The sequence below is a fragment of the Lactuca virosa genome, chromosome 4 (genome assembly GCF_052849685.1).
Source record: "Lactuca virosa cultivar CGN04683 chromosome 4, Lactuca_virosa_CGN04683_v6, whole genome shotgun sequence".
Lineage (NCBI taxonomy): Eukaryota > Viridiplantae > Streptophyta > Magnoliopsida > Asterales > Asteraceae > Lactuca > Lactuca virosa.
This window is the reverse complement of record NC_136429.1, coordinates 307,672,599-307,690,189: the sequence shown is the minus strand read 5'-3', so window position 1 is coordinate 307,690,189 and position 17,591 is coordinate 307,672,599. Positions and strand designations below refer to the sequence as shown.

Sequence of the window (17,591 nt, the reverse complement as noted above, 5' to 3'; positions counted from 1 at the left end):
ATACGACTCGGCGAGTCGGATGAAGGTTCATTGATGTTCGTAAGGAAGGGGAACTCGTCGAGTCGTTGCCAAACTCGACGAGTCGGGTCGTGGATAAGGACGAGTAAAGGGAAGGGACTCGACGAGTTGACGGACCAACTCGGCGAGTCGGGTCGACTGGAAGTTGACTTTGACTTGGACTTGGTTGGGGGTAAAGTAGTCATTTGACCCTAAGGATAGATGTCAGATTCTGACTAAGTGTTTTGTGGGGATTGTAGCCGGAGGGTTTCCGGAGCAGCAGCAGACAGAGGTTTCCCGCCCGGAGTATCAGCAGCTACTCATACGAGGTGAGTTACCTTCCAGTAGGGGTGGGTCTAAGGCCACAATGCCGGCCCACCAAAGAGGAGTATTTAGAAGATGATTGTCTTTGTGATAATTATCTTGGTCTGGTTACATGCTTTGGTCATGAGTTTTATTTGTATGATATGTTACGTGTATGATAGGGATTGGTATCCCTGATAGCGGTCCTTAGGACCAAAGGGTAGGTCAGTACACGGATATGCCTGACTGTATGTTTATATATTGTTGTTGTATGCTAGTGGTAGGGGGTGGAATAGTCCCCAGTTACTGGTTGAAAGATACCGATGACAGTTACCGGTTGAAAGATACTGATGATGATTACCGGTTGAAAGATACCGATGATGATTACCGGTTGAAAGATACCGATGATGATTACCGGTTGAAAGATACCGATGATGATTACCGGTTGAAAGATACTGAGGATATTGTATGGTATGTGGTATGATGGGGGAACTCACTAAGCTTTGTGCTTACGGTTTCGGTTTTGGTTTCAGGTACCTCTTCGTCTAAGGGGAAGGAGCCGGCGGCGTAGCATCGCATCACACACACACACACACATGATTTCCGCATGGAGCTTTCTGGGATTGTACTCTGATATGTATTATTTTATGACTTGGGTTTTCAGACATGATGCTTTGTTTTATGAGATGACGTGTTTTCACAGTATTTTCTTATGAATGTTTTTATGAGTCAGTTAATCAAAAATAAATTTTTGGACTCGAAAATTGGGTCGTTACAAGTTGGTATCAGAGCCCTGGTTTGAGGGATTCGGACACACCCCCGGGGGTGTCTGGACTCAAACTGAGGGGCTAAAAGGTTTTTACAAGGAAAAATGGTTTTCTAAAATCTAAATGGAAGGATTTTAAGAAAGACGAAGTGTGTGATGCATGCGACCGGCCGGGCTCAAGTAAGTTTTCCCCAAGATACCCATACTTGATATGTTATGCTATATGGTTTTGATTCAGAAAACTGCATGGTAGAATAGGACTAAGGATCTAGGAGGATGCCTTGTGTGCCTGATATATGATTCTGAGAATTGCATGCTAGTTAGGGCTAAGGATCTAGGAGGATGCCTTATATGCCTGTTGTATGAGCTGTATGCTAGGACTGTTTAGTCAGCAGTAGGATGGCTTGTGTAGGTATGCCTGATTTGGTTACCCAATGCACGAATGCTGCTTGCTTTGTGCTATGGGGGTTCTGGCCACCTTCAACTAGCTAAGGAACGGATATGTAACAGTATCCGCAAGTTAGTTAAGGGGAAGTGGTGGGGACTCCTAGTGCAGCTGATGGCGGAGGGTAGGTCGGAGAGTGCCCTAGGAAAGCCTAGGATGAGGTCAGTGGAAAGGGTATCGGTAAAAGGGACTTGGTGAAGTCGAAGCAATCCTTGATGAAAGTACGGGTAGATGTGGAAGGTAGTATGGGCCCGTACTACTGAAAGCAGAGGACCCGTACTCGAATCAAGGAGGGCCTAGATGGAACCTGGAAACTTGGAAAGTGTGCGAGACCTCCGAAAGTATATGTGACCCTGACATTCGTATGTTATTTTCAGAATGGTGGTCACGCGGAATGGAGCAGGAGGTTCAGGATCTGGGTCAGGATCGGGCTTGGGCGCAGGATCCGAGCATGTGGATGATGGGTTACGCGAGTTCATCGCGTCCGAGATCACGAGGGGTATCCTTGATGCGACGTCGGTTATCTTCGGGTCGATCAAGGAAGGGATCATTGAGTTGATGGAGGATCGCCTCAGGGCGTTCAGGAGTGACATGGCGGCCAGCCAGTCAGGATCGCGCACACTGTCCTTCAAGGACTTCCGAGGGAGCGGTGCGCCGGATTTCCACGGGGTGAAAGACCCCATTGCTGCTAGGAGATGGATCGCAGACATCGAGTCTGCGCAGCTGACGAGCTTCTGCCCGGAAGGGTCGAATGTGAGGTATGCAGCAGGATGCTTGAGAGACAGGGCCAAAGATTGGTGGGAGTCGGTTGGTGACTCTCTGGGAGCCTCGGCTGTTGAGGCTATGACATGGCCGGATTTTGTGACCCGGTTCAGGGCGGAGTTTGCGCCAGCTGTGGAGCTTCAGCAGCTGGCCAGGGAGTTCTTGGACATGAGACAGACTACGGAGACTGTGGCGGAGATCACCGACAAGTTCCGGGAGAGGGCATTGCTGGTGCCCCAGTATGCGGGTGATGAGGACATGAGGAGGACCCGCTACCATGATATGTTACGAGTTGACATCCGGGAGCATGTCAGTTTCTCAGCTTGCCCTACCCTGGATTCCATGATTGCCAGGGCTAGGGAGAGGGAGATTGATCTGGAGCACATCCGGAAGAGGAAGGCAGCGGAGGGGCTGACGACGGGGGCTTCGGGGAAGAAGCCCAAGGGATCCGATGGTAGGCCGAAAGGCCGGTCAGGGCGGGACCGCTGTGGGAAATGCGGTCGGTCACATGAGGGAGCTTGTCGCACTGGGCCAGGTTCAGGCTGCTATAAGTGTGGCAAGGTTGGGTATTTTGGCAGAGATTGCACTGCCCCTACTCCTGCGATTCAGATATCAGACCTGATTTGCTTTCATTGCAATCAGAAGGGCCATAAAAAGGCCAATTGTCCTAGATTGACAGCAGCAGCGGCGCCGGCAGTGGCGCCGACTCCAGCGACAACACGGGTTGCGGATGGTCGGAAGGCCAAGTTGGAGGCTCCAGTGGTTCGGAGCCGAGCATTTCAGCTGACAGCTGAGGAGGCACGTGTTGCACCCGATGTGGTGACGGGTATGACTTCTTGTTTATGCTTTTATGATATGCTGCTGTGATGTTGATATGTTATGTATGCGCTCTGGTTAGGATCGTTCCATGTGAACGATATTCCAGTTCAGGTATTGTTTGATTCGGGTGCTACCCGATCGTTTGTCTCTCTTGCGCTTAGCAAGAAGTTTCCGGAGTCTTCGGGCATGTTTGATTGCCCTCTAGAGGTCGAGATTGCGGACGACCGGTCGGTACGAGCGTCAGAGGTCTACCAGGATTGTGTTTTGAGGCTGTTCGAGGAACGTTATCTGGTAGATCTGGTTCCCATACCTTGCAGGGGAGCCAGGTTATTATCGGTATGGATTGGCTAAGCCCCAATGGGGCGGTGATTGACTGTGCGCAGCAGTTGGTGCGGATCAGGACCCCAAGTTGGGGAGAGCTGGTGATTCAGGGCGAGAGGCCACAGCAAGGACCAGCTTTATGTTCGGCAGCGAGAGCTAGGCGCTACCTCCAGCAGGGTTGCACAGGTTATGTCGCCTATGTTATGGATACCCGGGAGGCGGGTAGGGCGACGGTGGGCGATGTGCCCGTGGTACGAGAGTTTGCGGACGTATTCCCCGAGGAGTTGCCTGGGATACCTCCGGAGCGACAGGTGGAGTTCAGGATCGACCTAGTCCCTGGTGCGGCTCCGATAGCCAAGGCACCGTATCGGTTGGCTCTTCCTGAGATGCAGGAGTTGTCTACACAGCTGCAGGAGCTGTTAGACAAGGGATTCATTAGACCGAGTAGTTCTCCCTGGGGATCCCCGATTCTATTTGTGAAGAAGAAGGACGGGTCGCATCAGATGTGTATAGATTATCGGGAGCTGAATAAGGTAACGGTGAAGAACCGTTACCCACTCCCGAGGATTGATGACCTCTTTGACCAGCTACAGGGAGCGTCTTTGTGTCTCCAAGATTGATCTGCGTTCAGGGTATCACAAGATGAGGGTCAGAGAGGAGGATGTGCAGAAGACTGCGTTTTGGACGCGCTATGGCCACTATGAGTTTGTGGTGATGCCTTTCGGGCTCACCAATGCTCCTGCCGCGTTCATGGACCTCATGAATCGCGTGTGTAGACCGATGTTAGATCGGTCTGTGATAGTGTTTATTGATGATATCTTGGTTTACTCCAAGACGCGAGAGCAGCATGAGGAGCATCTGCGAGAGGTTCTGGAGACTTTGAGAAGGGAGAACTTGTATGCTAAGTTCTCCAAGTGTGAGTTCTGGTTGCGCGAGGTGCAGTTTCTTGGGCACCTTGTCAACCATAACGGGATTTCGGTAGATCCGGCCAAAGTGGAGGCCGTGATGAGATGGGAGGTTCCGAGGTCTCCATCTGAGATTCAGAGTTTCCTAGGATTAGCCGGCTACTATCGGAGATTCATCTAGGATTTCTCCAAGATAGCCGTACCCCTGATCAGGCTAACGAGGAAGGTCGTGGTCTTTCGTTGGGGGCCTGAGCAGCAGGCTGCATTCGAGACATTGAGGCAGAGATTGTGCGAGGCGCCAATCTTAGCCCTGCCATAGGGCATGGAGGATTTCGTCGTGTACTGTGATGCGTCCATCTCGGGTTTGGGCGCAGTATTGATGCAGAGAGGGCATGTCATTGCTTACGCTTCGAGGCAGCTGAAGCCTCACGAGGCGAACTGCCCAACGCATGATTTGGAGCTGGGGGCTGTTGTGTTCGCCCTCAAGATTTGGCGTCATTACCTCTATGGGGTTCGTTGTACGATTTACACGGACCACAAGAGCCTGAGGTATCTCATAGACCAGCCAAATCTGAATATGAGGCAGCGTCGGTGGCTTGATGTGGTAAAGGATTATGACTGTGAGATCCTCTACCACCCGGGGAAGGCCAATGTCGTGGCCGACGCGCTTAGCCGCAAGGCAGCGCCGATCAGGGATATCTGTCTGAGGATGACAGTGGCGACTCCGCTGTTGGAGCAGATTCGGGAGACCCAACAGGAGGCCATGAATGAGGAACATCGGAAGAGCGAGCGGATTGTGGGGCAGGTTTCCTCCTTCGACTATGATAGCTGAGGGTTATTGACTCTTCACCGTAGGGTGTGGGTCCCTTATCATGGAGGCGTGCGCCAGATCCTGATGGAGGAGGCACACAAATCCAGATTTTCTATCCATCCCGGAGCGACGAAGATGTATAGAGATCTTCGTCCTGATTATTGGTGGACCTGCATGAAGCGGGACGTAGCATGGTATGTGGAGCGGTGCTTGACCTGCAGGAAGGTCAAAGCCGAGCACCAGAGGCCACACGGCAAGATGCAGCCGTTAGATATTCCCATGTGGAAATGGGAAGATATTACCATGGATTTCATCACCAAGCTTCCCAAGGCTGCAGTGTTCATGAGTGCTCCTGGAATAAGATTCGAGTATTGGATTCAACCCACACTCATTTGAATCACTTCATGGATTTTATCACGAGTGATCATGAGACGATAATATCTTATATTCTTCAAACGGAGAGGTATGAGTTGCAGTTTACAAGTCGGTTGCACATTGATGATATGTAAACACACCGGTAACTCGGTGTTATAAAACATATCATTGTGTGTGATTTGATGAGTAGATAGAGCAAACATATGAGTCGAAGTTTATCCATTCCTTTTACCCTTGGAGGGATAAAAGCGATATCTGTGGGCCTCTCGATGATTTAGTGATGACAACCCTAAGCGCTCGGCCGAGCCTGGACTGATTTGATTTGTTCAATTAGTCGGTCGTCATAAATCGGAAACCGGGAAACAACATATGGACAGAGAGAATGATTATAATCCATGTCTCAGTCCATATGATATCTAGAATGGAGGAATATATGATCCCTTATCTAATGGACGTGTCATTGACTTGGTCAGAGTTCGACAGCGGCTTTTAAGAGTTACGATTGCTAGTCGGGATTTTGGAGTCGTACTTGCAATAATAGTTATTAGACTTATCCAAGTGGGAGACTGTTGGATTAGGTGTCTAAGCCCATAACTATAATTGGTATGTACTTGACCCGAGAGTAGCATGGTCCATTTGGGTTGCATATCATCAGGACAATTTGTTAGGATGGACTTTTGAGAAGAGGTTATTTATGGTTTATTAATATATTATAAGTTCTAATATATTAATATGAAATCATATGATTTAATTAGTATTGATCAAGAATTAGTTTTGAATAAATTTAGTGATCAAAAGAGACTAATTAAATCAATGGGACTAATTGTGTAAATTAGTTATATTTATATGTTGGGCTTATGATCCATGTTGGACTAAGTTTATGTATGGATACATAAATAGTTGGACCACATGAACCATGGATCATAAACCCATGGGTATGGGTTAGGGTTAACCCATGACCTTTGGAATCCCACATATGACTCCATAGCCAAAATCACTAATAATCTATTCTTAGAGAACTATGAGCCAATTTTGTGTGAAAGGAATACTCTCTCAAAATGTCATCCTTTGTCCTAGATGTGTTGTGATTCCATTTGAGGCATTCACACTATTGGTGCTAAGTTCTTAAGGGCCAAATACATCAAGAATAGCAAGTTACAACAAAAGGTATGTTATCTAACTTGTTTTATTACCCAAGTATTAAAGTTTTGTATGCTAGTTAGGGTAATACCTTGGAAAAAGAAAGTTTGCATGTATAATAGAGAAAACATAGATCCAAGGTATTTAGGGTTGCATGTACACCTTAGGAGTGTTAGAATGCTCAAAACCCAACAATATCGACCCTAGGAGGCCAGATCTACGTTTTGGATGCATCAAGCCCGATTAAAATCGACTGGATAGATTTAGACTTTGGGGGACTCGACGAGTCGTTCATACGACTCGGCGAGTTGGGTCGAAGTCCCCCAACCTTTTCTGTTTCTGAGTAAACTCGTTGAGTCTAGAAGATGAATCAGCGAGTTGGCTATGGTATGGGCTATGAAGATTGAGGAACTCGGCGAGTGCAAGGAGGGACTCGACGAGTTGTGGGTAAAAGGTCCTGATTATGTTTTAAGGATGAACTCGACGAGTTCATGAAAGGACTCGACGAGTAGGATCGTGATTTTAGGGTTTTATGGATTATGGAACTCGACGAGTTGATAGACCAACTCGACGAGTTGAGTCAACCAGGATGTTGACTTTGACTTTGACTTTGACCATTGACCAGAGTTGACCCTTGGAGGGGCTATGAGTATGAAAGAGTAATTAAAGAAGATAATTATGTGTAGAAGTTTGAGAGGAGTTGATCCAGGATCCGAGGACAGTTCAGCTACTTCACGACATTGAGGCGAGTTACCTTCCAGTAGAAGTGGGTCTAAGGCCACAATGCCGGCCCACTAGTAGGAGCTGTAGTTGAGATAATTGTCTTTGTGATAATTGTCTGGTATGCCTCTATCTGTTATGTTTTATGTGCTAGTATGCTATGATGTTATGTGATAGTGATAGAATGGGTAAGTTAGTCCCTAGTACCGGTCGATAGGGCTGAAGGGGTATGCCAGCACCCGGATAAGCTAGGCAGTATATGACTTATATGTTTACGCACTAGGATGATATGTGGTAGAAGTAGGGGGTGAAATAGTCCCCGATACCGGTCGACAGGACTGAAGGGGTAGGTCAGCACCCTGATATGCTAGGCTAGGTACCGGTCGACAGGACCGAAGGGGTAGGCGAACACCCTGATATGCTAGGCTAGGTACCGGTCGATAGGACCGAAGGGGTAGGCCAACACCCTGATATACTAGGCAATTACCAGTTGAAAGAGACCGAAGGGTAGCTAGTACCCGGATATGTTAGACAATATGTGGTATGATGGGGGAACTCACTAAGCTTTGTGCTTACGGTTTCCAGTTTTTGTTGTAGGTCCTTCTTTTTCGAAGGGAAAAGAGCCGGCACGGTAGCAGCGCATCACACACATGATTTTCCGCATATGAGATTCTTGGGATTTGTACTCTGACATTGTTGCTATATTATGACATGCTTTTGAGACTTATGATCTATGGTTTTATGAAATGAAGTAACTTGATGATGTTTTCTACAAATTGTTTTATGAATCGTTATATCAAAATAAAATTTTTGGTCATGATTTTTGGGATGTTACAATGTGTGTGGATGTGTGTGTGTGTGTGTTTGTGGGTGTAGGGGTGGGGTGGGTGTGGGTGTGGGTGTGTGTGTGTGGATGTGTATGTGTGTGTGTTTGTGGGGGTGGAGGTGTGAGTGGGGGTTGGGGTGGGTGTGTATTTGTGGGGGGTGTGTGTGTATGTTTGTGTGTGTGTGTGTGGGGGGGGGGGGAGGGGGTGGCTTGGGAGTAGGTGGGTGTGTGTAGGTAGGGGTGTGATGGATTGGGGGTGTTAAGGTTGTGGTAGGTAGAGGTGGGAGTGGATGTGTGTTTATATTTTAGAAAAAAATTGGAATTAGAAAAATGTGGAAAACAATGATTATTGGTTTTCTAAAAATTTCTAAATTCTTTGTAATTTTAAGAAAACAGAAATTTTTAGAAAACGGAAAATTTTCATTTTCCATGAAAAATTTAGAAAATAGACGAACTAAACGCGTTTTCAAAATTCTCATTTTTCTTGGAAATTTTTTCCGGAAAATGACCCATTTTTCCGCAACTAAATGCGATAGGGTTCAAATTTACAACATCATTCTCTCTAATAAATAAAGAACTTTTTGTCACATGTCATATTCTCTTTCATTTGGACACATGTCATTTTATAGAATTTTTGAATTTTCTATTTTCCACTTGTCATTTAATTATATTTTTCATTTTATTAAATTAAAATTCCCCATTTAATATGTAAGGTAATATATATGTAAGATATTTATTAGAAATTGTTTATATATGTAATGTACTCAATACATTAAAGCCTCATTAACTTTATTAATTCAAAATTTTTCTCATTTTTCTTATAAATTCAAACTTTTCAATTTGTTAAAATTTCATAATTAATTTTTTTTAAATAAACCTATGTAATACATGGGCGTCACACCTAGTACACAATATATCTAAAGTAAATACAAAAAACAATAGAAGATACATGGATAAACATGACATTGGAATCAAACAATATAAATCTAAAGCGTAAACTGTGAACATGAGTGTTTCTTAGTGAGCATAATGTGAAACAGACAAAAATGTGAAACAAGTGTTTCCTTCCTTTCGAACACACAAGTAGGCAAAAATAAACTTTTACGTAGCTTTAAATGTATTAAAATCAGCTTTAAAAGAACATAACTTACTTGATTCCGCCTATTTTCCCAGGTTTCTAAGAGCATATGGTATGGGCAACTTGAAGTAGTGTTATAACAAGAAGCAACAAGAAGAGGGGGTGGTGTTCATGATGTTATAACACCCGTTAAGAGAAGAGAGATAGAGAGAGAATTTATGCAGCCAATAGACGATCACGTTTCATCTAGTCATGGCCACAACAAGAAGCAACACAACTAGATACAACAAGAAGGGGGGGGGGGGTGGTGTTCATCTTGCTATGACTAGGTTATGAGGTGCCACATCAGCAATAATAGCATTTATCGTTGCCCATACCATATGCTCTAATATGAACTAGTTGTGAGACTCATGTATTAAATGTAATACATGAGTTAATTTAAAAAGAAAGATATAAAAGTCTAAATATTTGAGAACTTTAAATTTATAAGAAAATAAGAAAAATAATGAATTATTAAAATTAAAATGTATTTTTATATATTTTAAATTTGAACTAATAATTTAAATAAATAAAAAAAGAAATTAATAAGCTTTAATTTGAGAATTTTGAAATTAGAAGGTAAGTCTAATAATGAAATTGATATCTATTTATTATTATATTTATTGTAATTATTACATTAAAATATTATGTGAAATTTAATAAAATAAAAAACTCATAAAATGACATGTGGAAAAAAATTAATTCAAAATAACTGAAAAATGACATTTGAAAAATTGAATGAGAATGTGACGTCTGGAAAAAAAAAACGGATTGGAGATGAGAGAGTTTGTCAATACACTGTGAAAATATAAGGTTGAAAATGAGAACGAAATCTAGACTTTTTGGGTGACCACTTATTGACAATTTCTCATTTCATAGTGGCCTTTGGGAAATACTTGAGGTATTAGGAACGAATCAATTTTTTGGTTAATATATGCCAAATTATTAAGTAAAATGGATATATTTATTTACTCACAAAGTAATAGTCAACTAACATTATATAACGACCAAAAGACATTACATCACAAAAAAAATGTTATTGAATAGTTATCTATTACAAATCACATCACAATACAACAAAAGTCATACTATTTGGTACAACAATTTTACATAAAAATAAATTTATAGAATCATATATATACAATATACATTGTAACAATGCTATTAAAATAAAAGCATGTGAAGATATAACAATGAATTTAATTTCTAATTTGTTAATCAACCAGTAAAAAAACACCAGATACAACTAGACTATGACAACTCCCTGTTAGGGGTGGTTGGAAGAGAATATGTCCCGCGACCACCATTGAGGATTTGTGAAGTGCCCCAATGCTCATGAAAAGATACAGTTGGAAGAACTTCAAGGGTTGACCTTGGAGACTGGCGGGTGGATGGTGAATTCTCTTGTGGATGTTTCCGGGCTCTTCTATGCGAGGGTTGCATTATATCTTTGTGGCGTGCATGTGATTCTTTTGGATTAAATGATATTTCCTAGAATAGAATTTAAAAAATAATCATATGAAAACTAAGAATAACAAATATGTAAAGTGAAAATTATATAAAAGCCACTATGATTTGGCCATTTTGTGGTTTAACCACTGTATTTTAGTTTCGTCAATAAAAGTCGCCCAAGTTTGATGACTACTTTGTCCTTAGCAGGCTAAAGTGGTCGCATTAGAAATCTTTTGTCTAAGTTTAGTGGCTTTAGTGAAAATTACGACACTCAATATTCCACTAAAAATACTAAATTTTGAAAAAAGTTTTGTTGTCACCACTTTATATAAAAAGTCAAAGTGGTTAACATAGATAAAATCGTGTCAAACTTCGGTTACTTTCATTCGTTAAAGTAAAATATGGTGGATAAAAAAATGGCAAAAAGATAATGGCTTTTATGTATTTTTCCCATAAATAAATGACTAAATGACAGAAATGGTCACTATGTATTGTTTTTTTTTTTGGTCCCAAAATGTTTTTTCTTGCAACTTCTTTCCTTATTTGAGGTTTCGTAAATTTATTTATGTATGTTTCATAATGATTTTGGTCATGGTTTCAAATAAAATGACTATTTTAACATTTTTCTAACTTCCTTATAACATTTTTTTAGTGATTTTTTCTTTATAAATAACAAAATGCCAATAGCCCACTAGGCAGTAACCAAGTGTCACATTTGTCCCACCTACTTCCTCGAATCATTTTTTTTTGTAAAGATTCAATACTCAACTTTCATTTTTGTGAAGTTTTTTAATCTTATGTTCTATTATTGCGAAAATTTCTAATTTCTAATTTGTGTCGTTGACGTGGACATATGATGTGACAAATTTATTGAAACATGTGAAACTGCTTCAATAAACATGTCACACGTCATATGTCCATATCAATGTCGTGTCAACAAAAAGTACAAAATTTCATAACAGCACATAAAACTAAAAATCAAGTGGTTAAACATTTTCAAAAAAAGTTGATGAAATATGTATATGAAACTTGGTTGCTATTTAGCAACAATTCTCCAAAAAGAACATAAAAAATAAATAAATAAATAAACAAACATTGTACTTACATTCAATCTCAAACGAGAAAATGCTTGTTTGCAGAGTGAAAAATTTGGATCAAATGAGTTCCGCACAAAAGGATGTTCAAGCAACAAAGCAGCTGATGAGCGATTTTCAGGATTCCTTTTCAAACATCGACTCAAAAAATCTTTTCCTTCTGATGATAAAGATTCAGGTATTGGTGGTGATCTTCTTAACATGTTGAACATCGCTTGCCCCTAACAATAAAAAAAATTAAATTGTATCAATTTCTTTCTTAGGACATTGTTATAATCGGGTAAATTTTTCAATGTATGAAAAAGAGAAATTTCATATAAAGTCCCTACATTTTGACCTCATATTCAATTAAGTCCCTATATATTTTTTTTGGGAAATCTTTGATAAAGTCCCAATATTTTGGATTAGTTTACGCTTTAATCCCAACATTTATTTTTTGAACAGAAAAGCCCTGATTATCTAATTTTACACAATAATCTGTCATTTTATGTTGAAAAAAATAAGGACTATTTCTAGACCTGTCAATGGGGCGGGTTTTCACCCTGATTCGCTCCAAACCCGTAAGAATTTTACGGGTTTGGATTGTAATTTTTGATTCGTTTACCCGTTTACGATCCATACCCGTTTACCTTTTTAATAAATGGGTCGGGTATGGATCATTGTCGATCCGCTCCACTTATAACCCGCCCCATTATATATATATATATATATATATATATATATATATATATATATATGACAACAAAATATACCACTCGATGTCTAGTTAAAATATGATTTTTATTGTATTGGACTTTGAGTATTAATTAATGTACATCTTGTTTAAGTAGACATTTTATCTTTTTGAGAAATATTACTTTGTGGAACACATAAAAATTTTGAAAATTTAATATTATAAAAGGGTCGGGTTAATGGGTCGGGTATTCGTTGATTCGGTGGATACGGGTATAGATTCGACTATTCAAGACCCTGAGGGTTATTGGAGCGGGGCGGGTCATGTTTTTATTTTTTTAAATGGGTTTGGATCAAGGGTGATTCGCTCCAAACCCGCCCCATTGACAGGTCTAAGTATTTCGTTAGTTTGGGCAAAATATAAAATAATCGGGACTTTTCTGTTCAAAAAATCAAAAGTCGTGATTAAACCGTAAACTGACCTAAAATATTGGGACTTTATCGGAGGTTTCCCTTTTTTTCTGATTAAATCCCGAATACTGGTTAAATTATTCAATTGTGGAGAATTTGCTGGTTAACAACATATGTGGATGTCGTGTGTAGGGACTTAATTGAGTATGAGGTCAAAATATAAGGACTTTATAGAAAATTTCCCTAGAAAAATACCAACTTACTGCATTGAACTCATTCCAAGGAGGTTTTCCGGTGACCATTTCAATTATCGTACACCCCAAGCTCCAAATGTCCATGGTACACGTGTCTTCCATATTTGCATCTTTTCTAAGAACAGCTTGCAAAACCTGTGAAGATGATGACAATCTTTATATGATTGTAAACATTAAGGGTAAATTTGTAATTTCAAAGAAATACCTCTGGAGCCATCCAGTGTGGACTACCCTTTAAGGAAAGATCATTTGAATGAGCAGAAAGCTGTAAAGCCACAAAAGGGATAACAGATAACTATTAGGACACATAGAACACTTTTTTCCTTTTCTTTTTTCATTAATATAATATTGATAATTGATAAATATATAATAGAAATTATTTTTCAACTCACATGTTTTGCCAATCCAAAGTCTGCTAGCTTCACTACCCCGGATGCATCAACGAGCAAATTTGCTCCTTTAATATCCCTATAAATATAATAGAAATATATCATCTACTTACTTCTAGTTGCAATTATCAATATGTATGTGAAGAGAAATAAATCATAAATCATAAATCATAAATCAATAATAAGAATCACCTGTGAACTGTTTTCTTGCTGTGTAAGTAAGCCAATCCTGAGAGAATATGACGTGTGAAATTTCTAACTACAGATTCTGTTAAAGCTCCACAGTGTTCTTTCACATATTTATTAATGGCGCCAGGGTGAACATACTCCAAATATATGCAAAATCGATTCTCAATCTGCATAGAGGAGAGTAATTTGTTGATATTTATATGTTTTTATCAACAAAATTAATGAAATCTATTATAGAGTAAAGAAACTTACGATTTCAGAACCCAGATACTGTACGATGTTTGGATGTTCTAAGGTTCGTAGAACTCTTATTTCCTGCTCTAATTGACGTATACATTCAGATGATTTGGTGTCGTCTGGAATGATGTCGACTTCTTTCATTGCGCATAAACTTCCAGTTTCACTAGAAGGAAAAATTTGAATTTATAAAACAGAGAGGAGAAGATGAGAAGAAGGTAGTTTTGAGTTATGATTATGGTTATGGTTATGGTAGATGATGACATACCGATTGATTGCTTCATATACGCTACCATAAGTTCCACGACCAAGGAGTTTCCCTTTCTGCCATTGTCCTTTTATCGATTGCCCATCTGATTGACGACTAGACACATGTCTCGGAGGTGCGGGAGGCCGGGGAAGTGGATGAACATTAACGTTGTTGCTTTCTGTCCTTGCCATGGAAGTTTCCGGCAAAGATTTGTTGTTAAGTAAATGGACTGACGGATTCCGGTAAGGACTCTGTAATGGCGGACTGTGGAGTTGCGATCGTCTTGTTGATGGCGGAGAAAAATTAAATTCTCGAGGAAACGCAAACGCAGAATCGAATATATCGACGGTGCTAAACCTTTTGGGGCTGAGTGTAGGGCTCGTGGAGGTGGTGGTAGGGGCACTCCTAGCCGGAACATCTAACCTGATATCACCGCCATCGTTTTCGCCGTTTATGCCTTCAGGATAACATTTCCGGCGATGGTAAGTAGAAATTTTAGATGAAATTGAGATACCACGACTGTTACTGTTCGTCGGAATTCTATCAGATCTGCAACTATATAGTTTCCAGATTCAATTTCACAATAAGATGGAAGCATAATCATATCAATCATATCCTCCCTTTATGATTCAAAAATCTCAGAAGCTTACCGTCCATCTCCTCTGCTATTAGCTTCCGCCGGAAACCGCAATTCATCATTTGGAAGCGGCAATGGTTGGGGTACGGCGGACAAGGACCAGTGTTGCTGCAACTTATGTGGTGACTTTGACTTGGAAGTTGGGGAAACTGGCAACGATTTTGACCTAGTACTAGCATCATCTTCCTCCGGTGCACAAAAGTCCTCCATTGTCAGGTGGCGGAGTTTACGCTGCCTGGTGAGCCTCTTCTTCAACTGCGGAGAAAAAAGCCCTCCATTCATCGACGACCCACACGGCGACGAAGAAGACGAACTCGGAGATGTCGATGCAAAATTCGCATTCTTCGAAGAATTATTAGAAGTAGAAGTAGAGAAATGCATCAGATTAGCAGGGGAAGAAAGATGAAATCTCCTTTTATTGAAGAATTTACCCATGAGCAACCAAAATACCAAATTCGCAACCAAAATAGCCAAATGCTTTACGAAAACGGGGATCGAGAAGCTAATAGAAATTGAGGGTTATGAGGTTGAGGAGTCGTTGCGTTTACTACCATTTTGTCAACATTTGAATCGGCAATTGAGACGTTTGTTTCCTCCATGTTATGATTGAAGTAAGGCACACGATTATATATATACATATCATCATCACCAACATCATCATCACCCTCGTTATCTCTTCCACTCTGTGTAAACGCCAAGAAACAAAAGTCCAAAGTCAATGCTCGTGTGCATTGCATAGTGCATACTTGGTCGTATATATACATATATACTTTCTGTATGTATAGATACAGAGGGGGAAGAAGAGACGTTCCACTGAATTTTCAAAAGCAGACCAAACTGTAAACGTAGATATTGATTGGAAAAGTCGCGTTTGACCCTGGTGTTTTTATTTATATTATCAAACGATCCCTCTCTAGTTTTTTTTTTCCTCATAATATTATATTAGGTAAATACTCTTATTATAAATTTATGACTGTTTTTTAATAGTAGCATTAAAACAGTTGTTTCCATTGTTTTAATATATTATAATTATGAATGGAGACTCCTTCAAGATCGATTTTGATGTATATTTATATCATTCGTAAGAAGTTTTCAGAGAAGGGTTTTTGTTAGAATTACCCAGATTACACATGGCAATCTAATATATGGACATGACACCAATTTGCTTTACCTAGAAGAGGATTTTCGTGCTTAGGCAAAAACTCACCTGCTTACCCTTTTATTTTCTTAAAATGACATTTTAAACTCCTAAATATGGACTTAATTCTCCTAAAGTGAAATAAAATTAAAATAAAATTAAGTGATATTTTAAAACAAACAGGAAATTTTTGTAGGGTTAAAATGTCATTTTAACGTTAATAAATCTTATTTATTTTTAAAATTAGTTTGACAAGTTCATTTTCATTTCTAACATAGTTTGTAGTTTATAGAGTATAGTTTATAGAGCAAGGGAGTGTTTGAAATTACTTATTTGAAGTTCTTATTGATTTATTTCGGTTTGATAAGCCACTTCCTACTTACTTATTAACTTATCGACTTAAATAAATAGTTTTTGATAAGTCACTCCCTACTTACTTATTGACTTGTTTAATGAGTTTTTGATAAGTTGTTTTATTATAAGATTTATAGCACATAAAATAAAAGTTTGTCAAACACTGTAATTTATCTAATTAATTTGTACCATATAGCTTTTTATCAACTGTATCAGTGTGGTCCTTCCTTATTAAGGTTGATGGTTCAAAGTCTCGTATGAGACATATGTGAAATTAGAAGTAGTAAAAAGTAAATTAGATTCGTTGTTCTAAATTTTTTTTTTTTGATATCAGATAAATTAATCCAAATATTTTAAGAATGAAATACATACCTTTGTGTTATAATCGTAACCAAAAATATGACTGTCTCTAACGACTCACACCAAAAACCCTAGAAACAAAGAATGATGAGAGAGGAGGTGAGGAAAATTTCGGCTATAAGCCTCTTGGGAATGATATGAACGAAATTTGAATTCATTGGGGTCCTATTTATAGTGTAGGTGGTACAAAGAAAACTCTATATTTGAATAATAAAATAATACAATTTTATTTATTAAAATATGATAATTCTTATTAGCTTTTCAAGCCTTCCAGAACCCTTTATTATCCTTTGTAAAATCATTTACCACCCTAAGAGGGTTCTAAAATTGTTTAAGACTTTTACAAATAAACATAAGTTGTTTTAAATAAACAATCTAAAACACCTCCTAAATTACATAAATGGTTCATTTGTATTACAAAGATAGTTTTTCTTTTAATTTCATATATTTACAAATATGGTTTTGTTTTTTACAAACTCAATCTTAAATTACTATTTTACATTTACTTTATTTTTTCTATATGTTTTTAATTTAGATATTTTACAACACCCAACACCACCCTTTCATTTTATATTCTTTCAAATGATAAAATAGTTATAGATATGGAGAATTCCAGTGTCCAACAATAAAGTGAAAGGAATCAAATGTTAGAAATAGGGGATGAACATATTGCTTGGATTCTCTGAAAGCCGTGATTTACTATCAAATTGAAGTATTTCGATGGTACAGATCGAACAATCAATTGGATGAAATTCAGAGATACGAAATCAGAGAATGTATGTGAAATGTGTTGGGTTTTGAGCACTATAACATTCCTATGGTGCACATGCAACCCTAAATGCTTTGG

The 17,591-nt window shown here is 39.6% G+C and overlaps 1 protein-coding gene across 2 annotated transcripts; it reads right to left on the bottom strand.

Annotated features, from left to right (window-relative positions):
* Positions 1 to 10,411: 10,411 nt before the first annotated feature.
* Positions 10,412 to 15,674, bottom strand: LOC145108458 (mitogen-activated protein kinase kinase kinase 5-like). 2 transcript variants are annotated; one of them, XM_079045484.1, is made up of 9 exons: positions 14,906 to 15,674; positions 14,274 to 14,804; positions 14,021 to 14,171; positions 13,772 to 13,935; positions 13,583 to 13,658; positions 13,396 to 13,455; positions 13,200 to 13,325; positions 11,865 to 12,074; positions 10,412 to 10,798 (listed from the first exon to the last, which is right to left on the bottom strand). In XM_079045484.1, the coding sequence occupies exons 1-9, from the start codon at positions 15,325 to 15,327 to the stop codon at positions 10,559 to 10,561; spliced, it is 1,980 nt and encodes a 659-aa protein (XP_078901610.1). In that variant the 5' UTR covers positions 15,328 to 15,674; the 3' UTR covers positions 10,412 to 10,558. The 2 variants fall into 2 exon arrangements, with proteins under 2 accessions (XP_078901610.1, XP_078901609.1); XM_079045483.1 differs by having other exon boundaries at positions 14,274 to 14,810; positions 14,906 to 15,673.
* Positions 15,675 to 17,591: the final 1,917 nt, after the last annotated feature.